The sequence below is a fragment of the Pan paniscus genome, chromosome 8, assembly GCF_029289425.2.
Source record: "Pan paniscus chromosome 8, NHGRI_mPanPan1-v2.0_pri, whole genome shotgun sequence".
Lineage (NCBI taxonomy): Eukaryota > Metazoa > Chordata > Mammalia > Primates > Hominidae > Pan > Pan paniscus.
In genome coordinates this window covers 146,343,009-146,360,811 of record NC_073257.2, presented here as the reverse complement: position 1 = coordinate 146,360,811, position 17,803 = coordinate 146,343,009, and the positions used below count along the sequence as shown (strand labels likewise).

At 36.8% G+C, this 17,803-nt stretch overlaps 1 protein-coding gene across 1 annotated transcript; it reads left to right on the top strand.

Moving 5' to 3' along the window:
• The first annotated feature begins 1,857 nt into the window (after window positions 1-1,857).
• LOC100977930 (beta-defensin 125) lies at window positions 1,858-17,774 on the top strand. Its single transcript, XM_055093544.2, has 2 exons — window positions 1,858-2,005; window positions 10,243-17,774. The coding sequence occupies exons 1-2, from the start codon at window positions 1,948-1,950 to the stop codon at window positions 10,656-10,658; spliced, it is 474 nt and encodes a 157-aa protein (XP_054949519.1). The 5' UTR covers window positions 1,858-1,947; the 3' UTR covers window positions 10,659-17,774.
• The last annotated feature ends 29 nt before the right edge of the window (window positions 17,775-17,803 follow it).

Here is a 17,803-nt window from a genome sequence, read left to right as displayed (position 1 = left end):
TATTTTCTCCCATTCTGTGGGTTGTCTTTTCACTTCGTTGATTGTGTGCTTTGCTGTGCAGAAGCTTTTTAACTTGATGTGATCCCATTTGTCCATTTTTGCTTTGATTGCCTTTGTTTGTGGGTTGCTACTCAAGAAATTTTTGCCCAAACATCCTGGAGAGATTCCCCAGTTTCTTATAGTAGTTTCATAGTTTGAGATCTTAGCTTTAAGTCTTTAATCCATTTGATTTAATGTTTTGTATATGGTGAGAGACAGAGGTCTAGTTTCATTATTCTGCATATGGATATCCAGTTTTCCCAGCACCATTTTTTAAAGAGACTGTTTTTCCCCCAAAGTATGTTCTTGGCAACTTTGTCAAAAATGAGTTTACTGTAGATGTGTGGACTTGTTTCTGTGTTCTCTATTCTTTTCCATTGCTCTATGTGTCTGTTTTTATACTAGTACCATGCTGTTTTGGTTACTATAGCTTTGTAGTATAATTTGAAGTGAGGTAATGTGATTCCTCTAGTTTTGTTCTTTTTGCTTAGGATGGCTTTGGCCATCCTGCATTTTTAACCCTTTTCCCATTTTCACCCAGAATACTCGCTGGTGGCACTTGCAGCTGCAGGGTTTACCCTGAGATAACTTTGCCACAAAATATCTCACCTTTATTATTATTTTCACATCGTTCTAATATATCGACTTTGAAAACACAAATCATCATTCTATTTATAGCATCTTGTTGTTAGCAGTGGTATTTCCATTTACAAAATATAGAAATTCTTGATCGCTGAAAATGTCAAATTCTAGAAAGCGTAGCATTCCCACGTTAACATTGTTCTCAAACAGTTTTTGGCCAAAGAGTCATTTAATGAATCCGGTTTTTTCCAAAATAGATGATTCTGATTATTCAGATGATTCTGATGTTAGTTCTGTTTAAAAATAATTCCAAGAACAGTTTGTATATTGTATTTTCACACTGAAAATCAGTCAGCCTCCAGAGCATGTTAATGTAAAATTAAATGAACACAGGCAGTGAGCTACAGTTTTTTTTCTAAACAGTGCAGCTGTTTAGAAAATTTTTTAAAAATTTTCCTGATTTCCTTGGTATCTAGTGGTATTAAACATATGTGGGAGAAATACAGCTCAGCAAACTCTTCCAGGAGATAAAATGCTGATCACTCCTACTGGGCAATTTCACAAATGTCTCCTATATTTTTCTCCTTTGGTAGTGGGGATGGGGGGCATAATGTTACATTGGGCCTCTCTCCTCTCTCTCTTTCTCTCTCCCTCTCCTTTTAAAATGTTTCCTCTCTCTCAATATTTCATTTCTTATTTGTATTTCTGAATGAGGGAAAAGAGTTGATGGGACAGTGGAACGGGAAAAAGAAGAGCACCAATAAAACCTGTTTTCCTGTTTTCACTATTTTCATTCCAAATTCCTTCTGTCTCATAATTGATGGAATCTTATGAACTTATTAGTTAAAAAGTGTCTTTCTTGTTTCACAGGAATTCATATTGGGGTGATCACTCAGAAGAAAAGGTGAATACCGGATGTTGTAAGCTATTGGACTGCCACAAGTGATATCTTTACACACCATTCTGCTGTCATTGGGTATGTACAAAGTGCTGCATACAGACAGAGGAGAAGGACAATTGAGCCCATCTAAAGTTAACAAAAACTTCCTCTTGGGGCTGTTTCTTTCCATCAGACCTTACAGTTCTACGGGATAATAGCTTATCTCATAAGGCCTCAGCTTTCTTTAATAATTTCTAGAAGCAGACATTATTGTGTCATGCACACTCAGTGTTGCAAATTAATGGTCTGGTGATCTGGGTGGCATGGCATTTTCCCCTTCTCTGGTTCATCACCCATGATAGACCAGTAAAGGTGACCACTTAAATTCCTTGCTGTGCAGTGTTCTGTATTCCTCAGGACACAGAGCTTCCTCTCTCCCAGGAGCCATGAATATCCTGATGCTGACCTTCATTATCTGTGGGTTGCTAACTCAGGTGACCAAAGGTAATGGAACCCTATAAAGCAGAGATGATGACTAGGATGAGTTGTTGCCCTTGGGCTCCCCTGGTATCATGATGGGAAGAGAGGGAATCTGCAGGAAAAATCTGGGCCAACAAAGCAGCAGAATGCTCGTATTTTGGCAGCTCCATGCCCCTAGTCTCTGAGAATCTTTCTGTTAGGGGCATCTAGCAAGCTGGGATGTCCTCTGAGGCATTTCTCCAAAGACAAGAATTTCCTTAATGCTCTGAGCCACCCTATCTCTCTCTCTACATAACTATCCAATGTTAGTTCAGCCTCACTTCACTTCCATTTTGATTATTCTGTTGTATCTATTTCATTGTTGTGTCCTATTAGTTCTCCTAGCATCTTGAATTCTTCTTTGCCCGGAGAGTACCTTCAGAGGGAGGCCCTCACTTTCATGTTCTTAGGTACGGTGAACAAGTCCATTGACAGTTTGTAGATTCTGTAGCACTATCATATGGAAGAGACAATATATATGTTTGGGGTAGAAGTGGAAATAAGTGGAGTGAAGACAGGATAGACAGACTAGTGACCAATGGGGAGCTTCTAATTTTAGATGAATAGGAACAGTCTGTTTCCACTATTTAATAATGCTACTTTTGAAAATTGTTAACTTTTTATTAAAAAATAATACTTGCAATTGACTTATGTATCAAGCAATCGATAGATTTATAGGGTTTAAGGAAAAGAAAAATGTTTGTCTGTCCAAGAATACCAGTTCTTCAGTCTTCCCCTTCAGAATCAATCAATGTTACCAATTTCTTATATATCCTAGCAAATACAAATGTATTTATATTTGCATGTGTATACCTTTTAGATTTTTTAAAAATGCAATTGCAAATGCACCATGTGAATTGTTCTGCAATGTACTAGCAATATATTAGAGACATCCATACATAAACCTAGTTCATTATTTTTAATCAATAAGTAAAACTTTGAGGAGGAGCAGATGAATTGCCTCACATTAATTACTCCGCTACTGATGAAAAATAGGTCTTTAATTATCAAAAACAATTCAGCAAGAAAAATTTGTAAACAAATGTATGTCTTTTCATTTATGACTGGACACATGGACACACACACACACACACACACACACACACACAGTCAAACCACCTACCAGAAAAGCTGAACTATTCTTCTCTCCTATCACCAGTTGTAAGAGTGTCAGCTTCCCACACCCTCATCAGTCCTTTCTGTTTTTTCTACTACATTCAGTTTTCTACTACATTCAGTTTTACAGTCTAATATGTGAAAATGATGTCCTGATGTTTGAATTCATGACACTTTAGTTATAAATGAGTTTGAACATCCAGTCCATTAGATTTCTAAACTTTCTTAATTATCTTTATATACTAAGAAATTTGGCTTTTGTTAAATTTGGAGGTGTTATATGTTGCCTAGAAAGGTGCTATTCATGTCTATTAGATGGTTATAACTGTGCCTATGATCTGTTATGTCTTGATTCACATGTTGATGTAATGTGAGTTACAGAATTAATATCTACATTCATTTCTGATTATAAACTGCTGTATTTGTTGAAAATTTGGAAATTTTGAAATTGTAAAGAAGTAAAAAAATTGTAAAGAAGTTAAAAGAGACAAAATATTTTTGATCTATTGTTCTTCCTCAGTTTTCTTATTTGAATAAAAATGTATAGCATACTTATAAATTTTCTATTATACTATTAGTATTTTCCCATTTACTAAATATTTTCAAAAACTGTATTTCCAATGACTGTATAAATTTTATAGAATGGATACTGTTTAAATTACTTAGCCAAATTGTTTTTGCATAAATAAGTGCATTTACATTTTATAGACAAGGATGGCTAGTATAACCTTTCTTATACATAAATCATTCAGCATAAAATTCCTGGAGATGTACTTTTTTCTGTCTGCTTCATGTATTATCAATTTCTGAATACTTGCCAAGTCCTAAAAATGAAATATTATATATAAATATTTAATTTTTATTTATGTCTGTGAGTAATGGGGAAGTCGAACTTCAAATACATGCTTAATGTATATTTAACTTTTCTACAAATTGTCCATGTCTCTCTTTCCCTTTTATTTTGGAGAGGTAGTTTTCATTTCTTTTGATTTAGAGATTTTCATTTTTGTGTTCTCTTATAGGTTTTGTTTTGAAATTTAGCTATTTAGTCTCTCTGGGCTTTATATTATGTGTTTTCAAGTGAGATAGCACCTGATGGCTTGTGAAGCAACTTTTTACCAAGCCAAGCTATCGGTGGACTGCTATCCATAGATATATTTTAAGTTGATGCTAGCTGATTATATATCTGGTATGTTTTAGAAAGAACTCCACACATGGGATAATGTTTTGGCTAGATGGCTCCCCTACTTAGAAACATACAATTGCTAGTCATATTTCTAATTTTAGGATTTTGAGATACTGGTGATGAAGATCACATGTCCTAACAACATAATAGTTCCAGACTGAAGTTCTTTGAAAAAAATGACTGTTGTCACTCTAGAAAAAAAATTATGAATTTTTCCCAATTGCCATCATTCTACTGCTAAAACCAAATTCTTGGAATTATCTTTGATTTTTCTATATCCTATGACACTCATATCTATCAGGAAGTCTATTACATCTGCCTGCAAATTATATCCAGAATGCAATTATTCTCGTCACCTCCATTGCTACCACTCTGATTCTAGTCACCATCATCTCTCACCTGTGTTATTGCCATAGCTTCCTCATGATATCTGTCCTTCTGCTCTTCCCTTCCACCATCTTGTGAAGACACACAGTGCATGATCCGCTTACACTGGAAGTCAGATCACGTACTTTTGCTCAAAACTCTGCTATGGCCCCCTCTATACTCAGAGCGGTAACAAGAGTCCATACAGTGGCTCACCTGGCCCTGCAGGATCTGGCCCTTATGACCTCTCTCACCTCATCTCCTACTATTATAGTCCTTGTTCACTCCACTACAGCCACACAGGCCCCAGTGCTCTTCCCCAAACATATCAGACTTACTCAGCCCATAGAGCTTTGTTTGTTTCCTCTGCCTAGAATGTACTTGCCTCAGATACTGGTGTGACTAATTCCTTTACCTCCTTCAAGCTGTTTAATCATCACCTTGTTACACAGGCTTGTGCAACTCCTGTTTATGAATCTTCTATTACCCTTAAATCTATTCTCCCTTCTTTCTGCAAACCATTTGTCACCTTTTCATCTACAAAATAATGTACTTTTTTATTAAGGTAAAATATACATTTAAAAATTACCATCCTTACCATGTTTTTACCATATTTTTATGTATACTTGTTGGCTGTTTGTATGTCTTCTGTTGAGAAATGTCTATTCAAATCTTTTGCCTGTTTTAAAATCAGATTGTTTTTGTTTGCAATGGAGTTTTTTGAGCTCCTTATATTAATATACTTTTGGTTGTTAATTCCTCATCAGATGGATAGCTTGCAAATATTTTCTCCTACTCTGTGGGCTACATCTTCACTTTGTTGATTATTTCCTTTGCTGTGCACAAGCTTTTTAGTTTGATGTAATCCTAATTGCCTATTTTTGCTTTGGTTGCCCGTGCTTTTGAGGTCTTACCCAAGAAATCTTTGCCAAGACCAACGTCCTGAAGTGTTTCCCTAATGTTTTCTTCAGGTAGTTCCATAGTTTCAGGTCTTAGATTTAAGTCTGTAAACCATACAGTCTAGCAGGGAGTGCATTTACTTTTTATTATCTGTCTCCCTCTGCTAGAAAGTCAGCTCCATGTGATTTTTGTCTGTTTAGTTCACAGATGTACCTCAAGGGCCCAGGATGGTGCCTGCGCCATAGTAGGGGCCCAAAACTTTGATGACTGTGTGACTACAGCCTAATTTAAGAATGGAGGGGATAATTTAAAAGCAGTAGAAAGGAATGTAAGTGAGAAACAATTTTGAAGAATAATTGACAGAACAAGGCGATTCAAAGACAAAGGAGAAGAAGAGAGCCAAGATGACATATTTCAAGTATGGATAATGCTGGAGGAAAAAAATTAAGATATAAATCTTTGTAGATGTGAGGAACGAAGAAGCAAGGTTAGAGTCTGTCTTGCACAAAAGAAGTGGAAGGTCTAGACTTGAAACTTATAGAAAATTCCACGAAGTACAAAGTAAAATCGAGCCAGTAAAATAACAAAGATAGAATAAATGACTCTAGAAGAGTGAAGGTAGAATAAATAATTGGTGAAGTTGGACTAGAGCCAACATTTCCCAGAGGATAAAATATAAACCAAATTATTGTGAGCCTAATATATACATACATACATACATCTATATATGTTTTATATATATTATCACATTCAGTTCAAATGAGGTTGTTTAGAAAATTACTTGCTCTTCTGCACATATACCAGGCTTCCTCCTCCATAGAGCCTTATCTCTAGCGGCTTCCTCTGCCTAGAATACACTTATCTAGGTACTCCTTGGGCAATTGTCTTGAGAAAGATGATCATGCCGTTTACTGCTTGATAAATGAACATACAATGCAGCACACTAGTTTCCCTTTAGATTTATATCCTCACCCCTCAAATGAGTAGTCACACTGCTTGGAAATCCTACTGCATTTCTCTTGTAAATGAACCTTCCTTCTTTTTTTTTTTTTTTTTTTTTTTTGAGACAGAGTCTTCCTCTGTCACCAGGCTGGACTGCAGTGGCCCAATCTCGGCTCATTGCAACCGCCAACTCTCTGGTTCAAGTGATTCTCCTGCCTCAGCCTCCCGAGTAGCTGGGATCACAGGCATGTGCCACCACATCCAGCTAATTTTTATATTTTTAGTAGAGACAGGTTTTCACCAGGTTGGCCAGGATGGTCTCGATCTCCTGACCTTGTGATCCACCCGCCTCGGCTTCCCAAAGTGCTGGGATTACAGGTTTCTGCCACCACACCCAGCCATCTTCCCTCTTTTTTAGACAACTATTTTGTCCTGACCTTTATTTGTCTTTTATTTTCCTGTTCCTCTCCTCTACATGGCTCTCCCCCTCAGCTTATCCCATGCCCCATTTATTTAAACAATTCAAATAGGAAGTTTTCACTCATTTCCTCTGTCCCCTTTGCCATAAATGGAGAAACGTGTCTTCTCCATCTAAAGATCAGTCTGCTCTGTGTGAATTTGTGACTGTGCCCTTCTGTCATCTCATCACCCTATTCTATATTAATCTCTCCTTTTCTGCTTTTTTTTTTTTTTTTTTTTGAGATGGAGTCTTGCTCTTGTTGCCCAGGCTGGAATGCAGTGGCACGATCTTGGCTTACTGCAACCTTCGCCTCCCGGGTTCAAGTGATTCTCCTGCCTCAGCATCCTGAGTAGCTGGGACTACAGGTGCTCGCCACCTTGCCCAGCTAATTTTTGTATTTTTTAGTAGAGACAGGGTTTCACCATGGCCAGGCTGGTCTCGAACTCCTGAACTCAGGTGATCTGCCCGCCTCGATCTCCCAAAGTGCTGGGATTACATGTGTGAGCCACTGGGCCCAGACTGCTTGTTTCTTTTCTCATTGCTTGCAAGCACCATTTGGTATTTCTCGTTCTTCAAAACAAACCTGAAAGCTTTCCCTTAACCTTACATTGCTCTCTAACAAGTTATTTATTTCTCTGCTTTTCTTTGGAGCTAAACTTCTTAAGAGTTTCATCTACAGGTCCTGCATTCACTTCTCTCTCATTCACATTTTGACCAACTGCAATTTGGTTTCTTTTTTCATACCACTCGGAAGCTGCTCTCCTCAGTATGAAGTTACCTTCATACTACTAAAAGCATGGACATTTTCCTGCCTTCATCTTTTTTTTTAACCTCTCAGCAGTATTTGACTACAAAATGACCACTCTGTCCTTTAAGAAACAGTCTCCTCTCCTGCTTAATGTAGTCACATCTGATACAACTTTCCCCATAACCTTTTATGCATTTTCTGTTTTCATGCATATCAGCCCGACTTGCAACTGTCAGTATCTCCAGTCTTTCAACAACTGCTTGTGAAATACCCCTGTACAGGGCAATCCAGAAATGCCAGAAAATTATCAGCTGTCTCTGGATCATCTGTCAACTACGGGGGAAGCTGGATAAATAGTCCAGGTCCTTTGAGCCTCATGTAGAATAACTTTGAGGCTTGGTAATATTTTTTTTCCTGTGGTAATTCCCTTATTTGCAGTTCAAGGCTATTATGGGAAGAAAACATAAATGGATGTTAGTTCTTCAAGGTTTTTACTGTAACTGTGCACCCTTTCATTCTTCAAGGTTTTTCTGTAACACTGCACCTTCAGGACCTGATGCCCAATTAAACATTTTTTTAAGTTTTTTTTTTTTTTAATAAAAACTAAATGCTATTTTTTCTTCTACTTTTAGTTGATGTGTAATAATTATTCATATTTAGAAGATGCAGAGTGATATTTTGATACATGTATACAATGTGTAATGATCAAATCAGGGTAATTAGCATATCTATCACCTCAAACATTTGTCATTTTTTTATATTGGGAACATTCAGAATCGTCTCTTCTAGCTAGTTGAAAATATACAGTAAATGATTGTTAACTACTGTCACCCTACAGTGCTATAGAACAGTGGACCCCTTTTGGCACCAGGGACCAGTTTTGTGGAATACAGTTTTTTCGACGAGGTGAAGGTGGTGGTGGGGATGGTTTCAGGATGAAACTGTTCCACCTCAGGTCATCAGGCATTAGAGTCTCACAACGAACACACATCCTAGATCCCTCACATGCACAGTTCACAATAGGGTTCATGCTCCTATGAGACTCTAATGCCTTGGCTGATCTGACAAGAGGTGGAGCTCAGGTGGTGATGCTTGCACACCTGCTGTTCACCTTTTGCTGTGCAGCCTGGTTCCTAACAGGCCATGGACCAGTACCCATTGGCTGCCCAGGGGTTGGGGACCCCTGCTATAGGATGCTGGAACTTTTTCCTCCTATCTAGGTGTAATTTTCTATCTGTTAACCAACCTCTCTCTATCCTCCTTTCCCTTCCCAGCCTCTAGTAATCATTATTCTACAGTCTACTTCTATGAACTCAACTTTTTTAGCTCCTGCTTATGAATGAAAACATGTGGTATTTATCTTTTTGTGTCTATTTCACATAACGGAATGTAACATGTCCCCCAGGCTCATCCATGAGTCTGAGGCTTATTTGTAGCCTGGCTGCTGGGCTTCCCTGTGGGATTGTCCTCTGAGCAAACAGAACACAGCCATCCTGCTGGCCATCAGTTGATAGATGATCTCATGATAATAACAGGTTATAACTCACCTTTTCTTGGATTTCTTGCTCTCCTGATTTCTACATTTCTCCACTGATTTTTTTTAAGGAGGAATTGTCTCTCAACTAAACTATTATATTCAAATCTTTGCTGGAGCTCTGCTCTGCTGGGGGTCTGCTTTAAGACTCTAGAGTCTTATTCTCCTGTTTTGATCTGACTTATCTTATTGGTCCTTTTAAGTCGTTTCCTCTTATCTGATCTCTTATCTCTTAATATTGAAACTCACTAGAATTTAATTCTAGTCCTCTTTTTTTCTCATATTATTCCAACCCACCATGGTTTACCAATTTCTGTACTTTAAATGCTATCCATAAGCAATCACATTTATTGATTTGCATACATCAAACCAACCTTGCATTACAAGGATAAAGGCTACTTGATCGTAGTGGATAAGCTTTTTGATGTGCTGCTGGATTTAGTTTGCTACTATTTTGTTCAGGATTTTTGCACTGATGTTCATCAAGGATACTGGCCTGAAATTTTTTTTTTCTTGTGTCTCTGCTAGGTTTTGGTCTCAGGATGATGCTGGCCTCATAGAATAAGTTAAAGTTGAGTCCTGCCTTCTCAATTTTGGGTGAATAGTTTCAGTAGGAATGATACCAGCTCTTCTTTGTATATCTGGTAGAATTCAGCTGTGAATTCATCTGGTCCTGGGCTTTTCATTTTCATCCTTTCTTTCTAGGTTTCGTATCAGTCTCAGTATGCTCTCTCTCTCTCTCCGTCCCTCTCTTTTTCTACATTTCTCCTTTTCTCCATACAACTTCTTTGATTGCACATAGCACAATTTTAATATACACCTTTTGTTCTCCTGTTTGTCTCTTTCAATGGCTTTTTGTACTTGACATCATATTAGTCTAGATGTCAGTCAGTGTAAATTTTTGAATGAATGAAAAGTTGTTATGTTGATGCCAGAGTTAAAAATTTGACCTATATTTTATTCTCTACAGGTAGCTTTGAACCCCCAAAATGTTGGAAGAATAATATAGGACATTGCAGAAGACGATGTTTAGATACTGAAAGGTACATACTTCTTTGTAGGAACAAGCTATCATGCTGCATTTATATAATAATATCACATGAATATACTCGACGACCAGCATTTCCTATGATTCACCTAGAGGATATAACATTTGATTATAGTGATGTGGACTCTTTTACTGGTTCCCCAGTATCTATGTTGAATGATCTGATAACATTTGACACAACTAAATTTGGAGAAACCATGACACCTGAGACCAATACTCCTGAGACTACTATGCCACCATCTGAGACCACTACTCCCGAGACTACTATGCCACCATCTGAGACCGCTACTTCCGAGACTATGCCACTGCTTTGTCAGACAGCTCTTACTCATAATTAATTAACATTTACTTCTGGTATGGAAGAACTAGAAATACTGCTGGAAATAATATCCAAAGAGCTCATTCTACCAATCCAATTTCACCAGGAAAATTCCATCAGGGATTGGATGACCATGGGGATGGACATAATTGCTACTACCAACACAACAGCCAAGAGAGTTGCCTTACAATTAGAAATGTGTAGACAGAAATGTATAGAAGATACAAGGATTTTCTTAATTGGACTTAAATTCTTTATCTGTCTTCCTCCGATGTACTCAAATATATGAGCTAATTTTTGTCTTAGGTGAACATTTGTATGTCTATGTATTTTTCCATGCCAAAAACAAAAACGAAGACCATTGTTTGGAGCTGCCTATTATGACTAAGACATGAAGTTTTACTTTAACAGTGCCTGGCCCACTACTATCATATATAGGAGAACATATAAAAGCATATAGAAAGTTCCAGATGAATGTTCCCTTCTCTACCCTCCACCTTTTATTGTAAGTTCTGACCCTAAATACTTTTCTGTGTCATGACGTCAAATTTTGTTTAAGGTTCTAGCTGGTAACTAACAGAGTCAGAAGCTAATTCTTTCATTCAGCACAAGCACTGATCTAACTGGATAGAGATAAAAGTGGGACTTGCCTTGAGAGTACATCATATTAGATTAAAAGCTGCATCTCAAATTCTACTTATCTTTCCAATCTTCTTTCCACTTAGAATTCCAACTTCCAAGTATGGCAGCCTCATAACATGCCTCTTCAGGTCTCTGTGCTGTCCATGAATGTTAGTTGTGTGCAGTGTTTCTATGCTTTCTATGGCTGTACGCATGTGACTGCTGTTTGTATGGCAACAGGTGGGTCAGTAAGTGTCTTCTATGATACTACAGAGAAGCGGTTATTAACTATAAAGTTGATTAGGTTTTTTTTTTTTTTTTTTGAGACAGAGTCTAGCTCTGTCGCCCAAGCTGGAGTGCAGTGGCATGATCTCGGCTCACTGCAAGCTCTGCCTCCTGGGTTCACGCCATTCTCCTGCCTCAGGCTCCCAAGTAACTGGGACTACAGGCACCCACTACCACACCTGGCTAATTTTTTGTATTTTTAGTAGAGAGGGGTTTCACCATGTTAGCCAGGATGGTCTTGATCTCCTGACCTCATGATCCATCTGCCTTGGCCTCCCAAAATGCTGGGATTACAGGTGTGAGCTACCGTGCCCGGCTGATTATTATTTTTTTTAAGTTCCAGGATAGAAGTGTAGAACATGTAGGTTTGTTACATAGGTATACATGTGCCATGATGGTTTGCTGCACCTATCAATGCATCATCTAGGTTTTAAGTCCCGCATGCATTAGCTATTTGTCTTAATGCTCTGCTTCCCCTTCCCCACACACCCTGACTGGCCCCCATGTGTCACGTTCCCCTCCCTGTGTCCATGTGTTCTTGTTGTTCAATTCCCACTTATGAGTGAGAACACGTGGTGTTTGGTTTTCTGTTCCTGTGTTAGTTTACTGAAGATGATGGCTTCGAGCTTCATCCATGTCCCTGCAAAGAGCATGATCTCATTCCTTTTTATGGCTGCATAGTATTCCATGGTGTATATGTACCACATTTTCTTTATGCAGTCTATCATTGATGGGCATTTGGGTTGGTTCCATGTCTTTGCTATTGTAAATAGTGCTGCAGTAAACATACGTGTGCATGTGTCTTTATAATAGAATGATTTATATTCCTTTGGATATATACCCAGTAATGGGATTGCTGGGTCAAATGGTATTTCTGGTTCTACATCCTTGAGGAATTGCCACACTGTCTTCCACAATGGTTGAACTAATTTACATTCCCACCAACAGTGTAAAAGTATTCTTATTTCTCCACAGCCTTGCCAGCATCTATTGTTTCTTGACTTTTTAATAATTGCCATTCTGACTGGCATGAGATAGTATCTCATTGTGGTTTTGATTTGCATTTCTCTAATGATCAGTGATGTTGAGCTTCCTTTCATATGTTTGTTGGCTGCATAAATGTCTTCTTTTGAGAAGTGTCTGTTCATATCCTTTGCCCACTTTTTGATGTTTTTTTTTTCTTGTAAATTTAAGTTCTTGTAGATTCTGGATATTAGACCTTTGTTAGCTGGGTAGATTGCAAAGCGTTCCTCCCGTTCTGTAGGCTGCATGTTCACCCTGATGATAGTTTCTTTTGCTGTGCAGAAGCTCTTTCATTTAATTAGATCCCATTTGACAATTTTGGCTTTTGTTGCAATTGCTTTTGGTATTTTCTTCATGAAGTCTTTGCCCATGCCTATGTCCTAAATGGTATTGCCTAGGTTTTCTTCTAGGGTTTTTATGGTTTTGGGTATTACATTTAAGTCTTTAATCCATCTTGAGTTAATTTTTGTATAAGGTGTAAAGAAGGGGTCCAGATTCAGTTTTCTCCATATGGCTAGCCAGTTTTCTCAGCACCATTTATTAAATATGGATCAAATTCACACATAACACTATTAACCTTAAATGTAAATGGGCTAAATGCCCCAATTAAAAGACACAGACTGGCAAATTGGATAGAGTCAAGACCCATTGGTGTGCTGTATTCAGGAGACCCATCGCACATGCAAAGACACACATAGGCTCAAAATAAAGGGATGGAGGAAAATTTACCAAGCAGATAGAAAGAACAAAATAGCAGGGGTTGCAATCCCAGTCTCTGACAAAACAGACTTTAAACCAACAAAGATCAAAAAAGACAAGGGCATTACATAATGGTAAAGTGATCAATTCAACAACTAGAGCTAACTATCCTAATATATATGCACCCAATACAGGAGCACTCAGATTCATAAAACAAGTTCTTAGAGGCCTACAAAGAGACTTAGACTCCCACACAATAATAGTGTCACTCAGTGTCAATATTAGACAGATCAATGAGACAGAAAATTAACAAGGATATTGACGACTTGAACTCAGCTCTGGATCAAGTGGACCTAATAGACATCTACAGAACTCTCCACCCCAAATCAACAGAATATACATTCGTCTCAGTGCCACATGACACTTATTCTAAAATCGACCACATAATTGGAAGTAAAACACTCCTCAGGAAATGCAAAAGAACTGATTAGTTATTAATAAATTGGGCTGAGGCTTGGGCGCTACTGAAAGCCACAATATCAGATGCCAGAATGTCTCAAAATCAAAAAGGTTTTTTCCTCTAATTATTTTTTATGTGATCCAAGCCAAGCTGCCAGTGACTATGGCTGTAGTTTGGATGTTGACCATCAGACCACTGACCTTTCAGTAGACCTCATATTCTAATAGGTCTTAGACCGCCAGTTAGGGTGTCCATCATTCAGATTTGACTGGGACTGAGGGGCTTCCCAGAACATGGGAATTAGAGAGCTAAAATCAAGAAAATCCAGAGTAAATTGGGACAAGTTGATCACCCTCACTTCAGTGTACTTCTGTCTAGCAAGCTATTTTTCCATTTTTCATGGCTATACCTCATCACATAGGTCATACATTGGCTTTTCACAGAAACAGTCTAGGGTGCTCTTTTTCCATATTTTTGCCTCAACTGTCATTTCCTGAAACACACTCCTTGAGCATGCAGAGCACCTTCCATTCTACTTTGTATTATTTTCTTCCCATCATTTGAACTCTGAAATCAGTTTGAGTATTTACTTTCTCTCTGATTTTTTTTACTAACTTATGGCCTAACACCCCTGCTATAATGTACATATAGTCCTCATCTCTTGGTCTTGTTGACATATGTGATGGTCCATAATGGGCTGGGCATGTCTTATACTTACTGAGGGAAGCAGCTTTAATACTCCTAGATCTAATGGGCAAGAATATTTAATGCCTTGGTTTTTTCTCTCCCATAAGGCCAGCATACTGGTATGACCTAGTAAAACCTAGGTTGAGTGTCCAGAGAAGCACTGCTGGAATATATTCTGCATTGATTTAGGGATCAATGCTGAGACTTAGGAAAAGAGAGTAAGAAAAAATTTTTAAAGCAATAAATATTTAAAATGAATTTACTGAATTGATAAGAATGGATCCTACTATATGGTTAAATAGTATTACAATGAGGCAATGCGGTCTATTAATAAAACATAGGAGGTGGCACTGTTCTCTCACTTGGAGCTAGGGCACAAAAAACTCTTACAATCTAAGTATTTTTTTCTTATTGGCCCAAATGCGAATGGTGATGTGTGTGATGCCCCTGGTCCCTTTTGTACATGACTTGGCTGTGCTCTCTCTGCCAATGTCTGGCTTCCATTACAGTCAAAGTCATTAGTGTACTAGGATTGGGTTCTATCCAGGCTAAATGAACATAGTAAGATCTTCAGTTCTACCCATAACTGGCGCTACTACGTGCTAAATGATCCATCTATTGCAAGGATGTTACATAAGAAAACAGGGTCTAAAATTTCTCTGGGTCATTGACTCTCAAATCAGCTCAGAATTTATTTAGCTTCCTAAGGATTTCATGTTTGACTAAAACCAGTCCAAATTGATCTCTCAACTCATTAATTCAAGGCCTAGCATTCTAAGGCAAGCATAATGAATAGACCAACCTAGCTGTGTCCATTAATATTCTCATCTTCCTTCTTAAAGAAGAGATCATTTGCAATATTCTTTAGGAAATTCAGAGTGCATACTTTTGGAATGAGATAAAAGAGACATATCTTAAAGTCCAGAGAAGAACAGGAAACCCAGCATTCTCTTTAAAGCAGGGCTTTTGGAATGTATTTTTTTCCCTCTTTAAAAACAGTAAGTTTTTACCATCCACTAAATACAAGTTTATGTCTGATTTTTTTTTGTTTGTTTAACCCTCTTTGATTAATTATTTTTATATAATATTTCATGCCACATTTATTTAAACTAAAAAAGAAGTTAAGTGAATATTGATGGTTTGGTGGTTGCTATCTTACAAAGAAAAATTAATATAAACAGGTGGTATTATCTGATTGAGGCAGGGATAATAAATGACCAAATAACAAGAAAACCCATAATACTTGTCAAAAAGAGGCAGAATTATTTAAATAGAAATGTAAACCCTGGCATATTCATTGCTAACACATATTTATTGAACAAGTACTACGTCCCAGAAATTTTGTTGGACCCTGTAGACGCAAAAAGTAAGGCATAATCCTGACCTCAGTAGTTTACATTTTAGAGTTAAAATATGCATTAGGAAAATATATGCTCATTAGGAAAAAAGAAAATTAAACCCCACCATTGTGTGTCCTATGGCATAGGTGTGCAGTTTTCACCACTGAAACATATAATAGGGACATTAAGCTCAGACTGCTATGGAAAAGGGAGAGTCTTGAGTAAAAAGCAGAATTAACTCAATAAAAAAAGATTATGGGATAGAGGAAGATTTTCTCTGTAGAGCAAAAGATAAAGACAAAATAAGGTGGGAAATAGAATATATACAAATTTAAGAAACTACAAATAATAATTTAATATGGAAGATGTGAGGACAAGAGAAAAAATATGTACAAATATTTTTGTAATTTTAGGTGGAGACAAATTTCTAAAATTCTGCTACCACACCATATTAGGCACCAAAGAATGGAGGGGAAGTACATAGACCTTAGAGCCCAACTGCTGGGGTTCATATCTCAACTAACAAGTGTAGCCTGGATGAATAAACTTCTTATGACATCTACACTTCTTTCTATTTCCTTATGTGAAAATTGGTAATAATAAAACAACTTTTTTTTTGCTGCATGCAATGTTGTTTTGAGGATCAAATGGTTTAATAACTAAAAGTTATCCAGAACAATATCTCATACATAAGTATTTAATAAATGTTAGGTATTACTAATATTAAAACTAGAAATCATGAAAAAATGGATATAATTGTGTATAGCACAAAATCAAATTTTATAGACATGAAACTGTACTGGCATGTACTGATTGCACAGGATGGGATAACTGAAGGGATTCAGGGCAAAAGACTGAGAAGTTGTCTCAAAACAAATTATTTTTCAGAACAGTTTTAGATTTACAGGATATTGAGCAGAAAGTACAGAGTTCCTTTAAAGCCTCTTATCTACACCCTCCCATTCCAGTTTCTCCCTGTTGTTAGTATCTTGCCTTATGTGGTACATTTGGTACAAATGATTAGCCAATACTGATACATTATTATAAATTAAAGTTCACAATTTAGATTAGGTTTCATTCTGTACCTTGTGTGAGTTTTCACATTGTACCATGACATGCATCCATCATTATGATATTATACAGAAACATTTCACTGCCCTAAAAATTATCTGTGCTCCATTTATTTATCCCTCCCTTTTCCTTCCAGCCCCTTACTAACTTCTGATTTTTAAAATATTCTCCATAATTTTATCTTTTCTAGAATGTCATAAAATTAAAATAATGCAATGTGTAGACAGATTGGCTTTTCTTACTTAGCAATATGCATTTACAGTTCCCCCAAGTCTTTTTGTGACTTGATAGCTCATTGGTTTTTATCACGAAAAAATATTCCATTTTATGAGTGACCACAGTTTGTTTATCCATTCACCTGCTGAAGAACATTTTGGTGGATTCCCAATTTGGGGCATTATAAATAATAATTTATTTTTTAGGAGTGTTTTGGGCACAGAGATGATTTATTATTAAACTCTATTATATACATTATTACATAATTATTACATATTTCAGTTAACATAATAAAAATAAAATATCCAGTCATTAAAAAGGCAATATATGTCTCTGTGTTCATATATATCCTTACATATATGTGTGTATACATATTATGGATTCTTAAAAATATATAAGTATATGTACATGTGTTGTATGTATGTGTACACTTATTGGCATGTAACATTTTCTTGGCATATAGTTAGTGAAGAAAGCCTAGTCGTTACTATAAAAGAGGGTTCATAACCATTACAATTTTTGTAGATACGTAGGTAGAGATACAGGTAGATGGATATGTAGCTAATATCTGAAATTATGTTGACCCAAATGCTTATAATATTTGCCTTGCATTGTAGTTTTAAAATAAATCTTAACTTTCTTCTTTCTTCTTTTATTTGTAGGATGAATTTTCACCAGTAATTATCCTTTACATTTGCAAATAAAATGTATTTTTATTAAAAATATTGAAATGTAAGAGAATAAACTAAGAAAAGAAAGCAG

Bases quoted from the DNA above. Each gene is read 5' to 3' on its own strand.
- LOC100977930 (XM_055093544.2), top strand. From the start codon at position 1,948: ATGAATATCCTGATGCTGACCTTCATTATCTGTGGGTTGCTAACTCAG. The intron at 2,006-10,242 runs GTAATGGAACCC...TATTCTCTACAG, and splicing joins GCTAACTCAGGTGACCAAAG to GTAGCTTTGAACCCCCAAAA.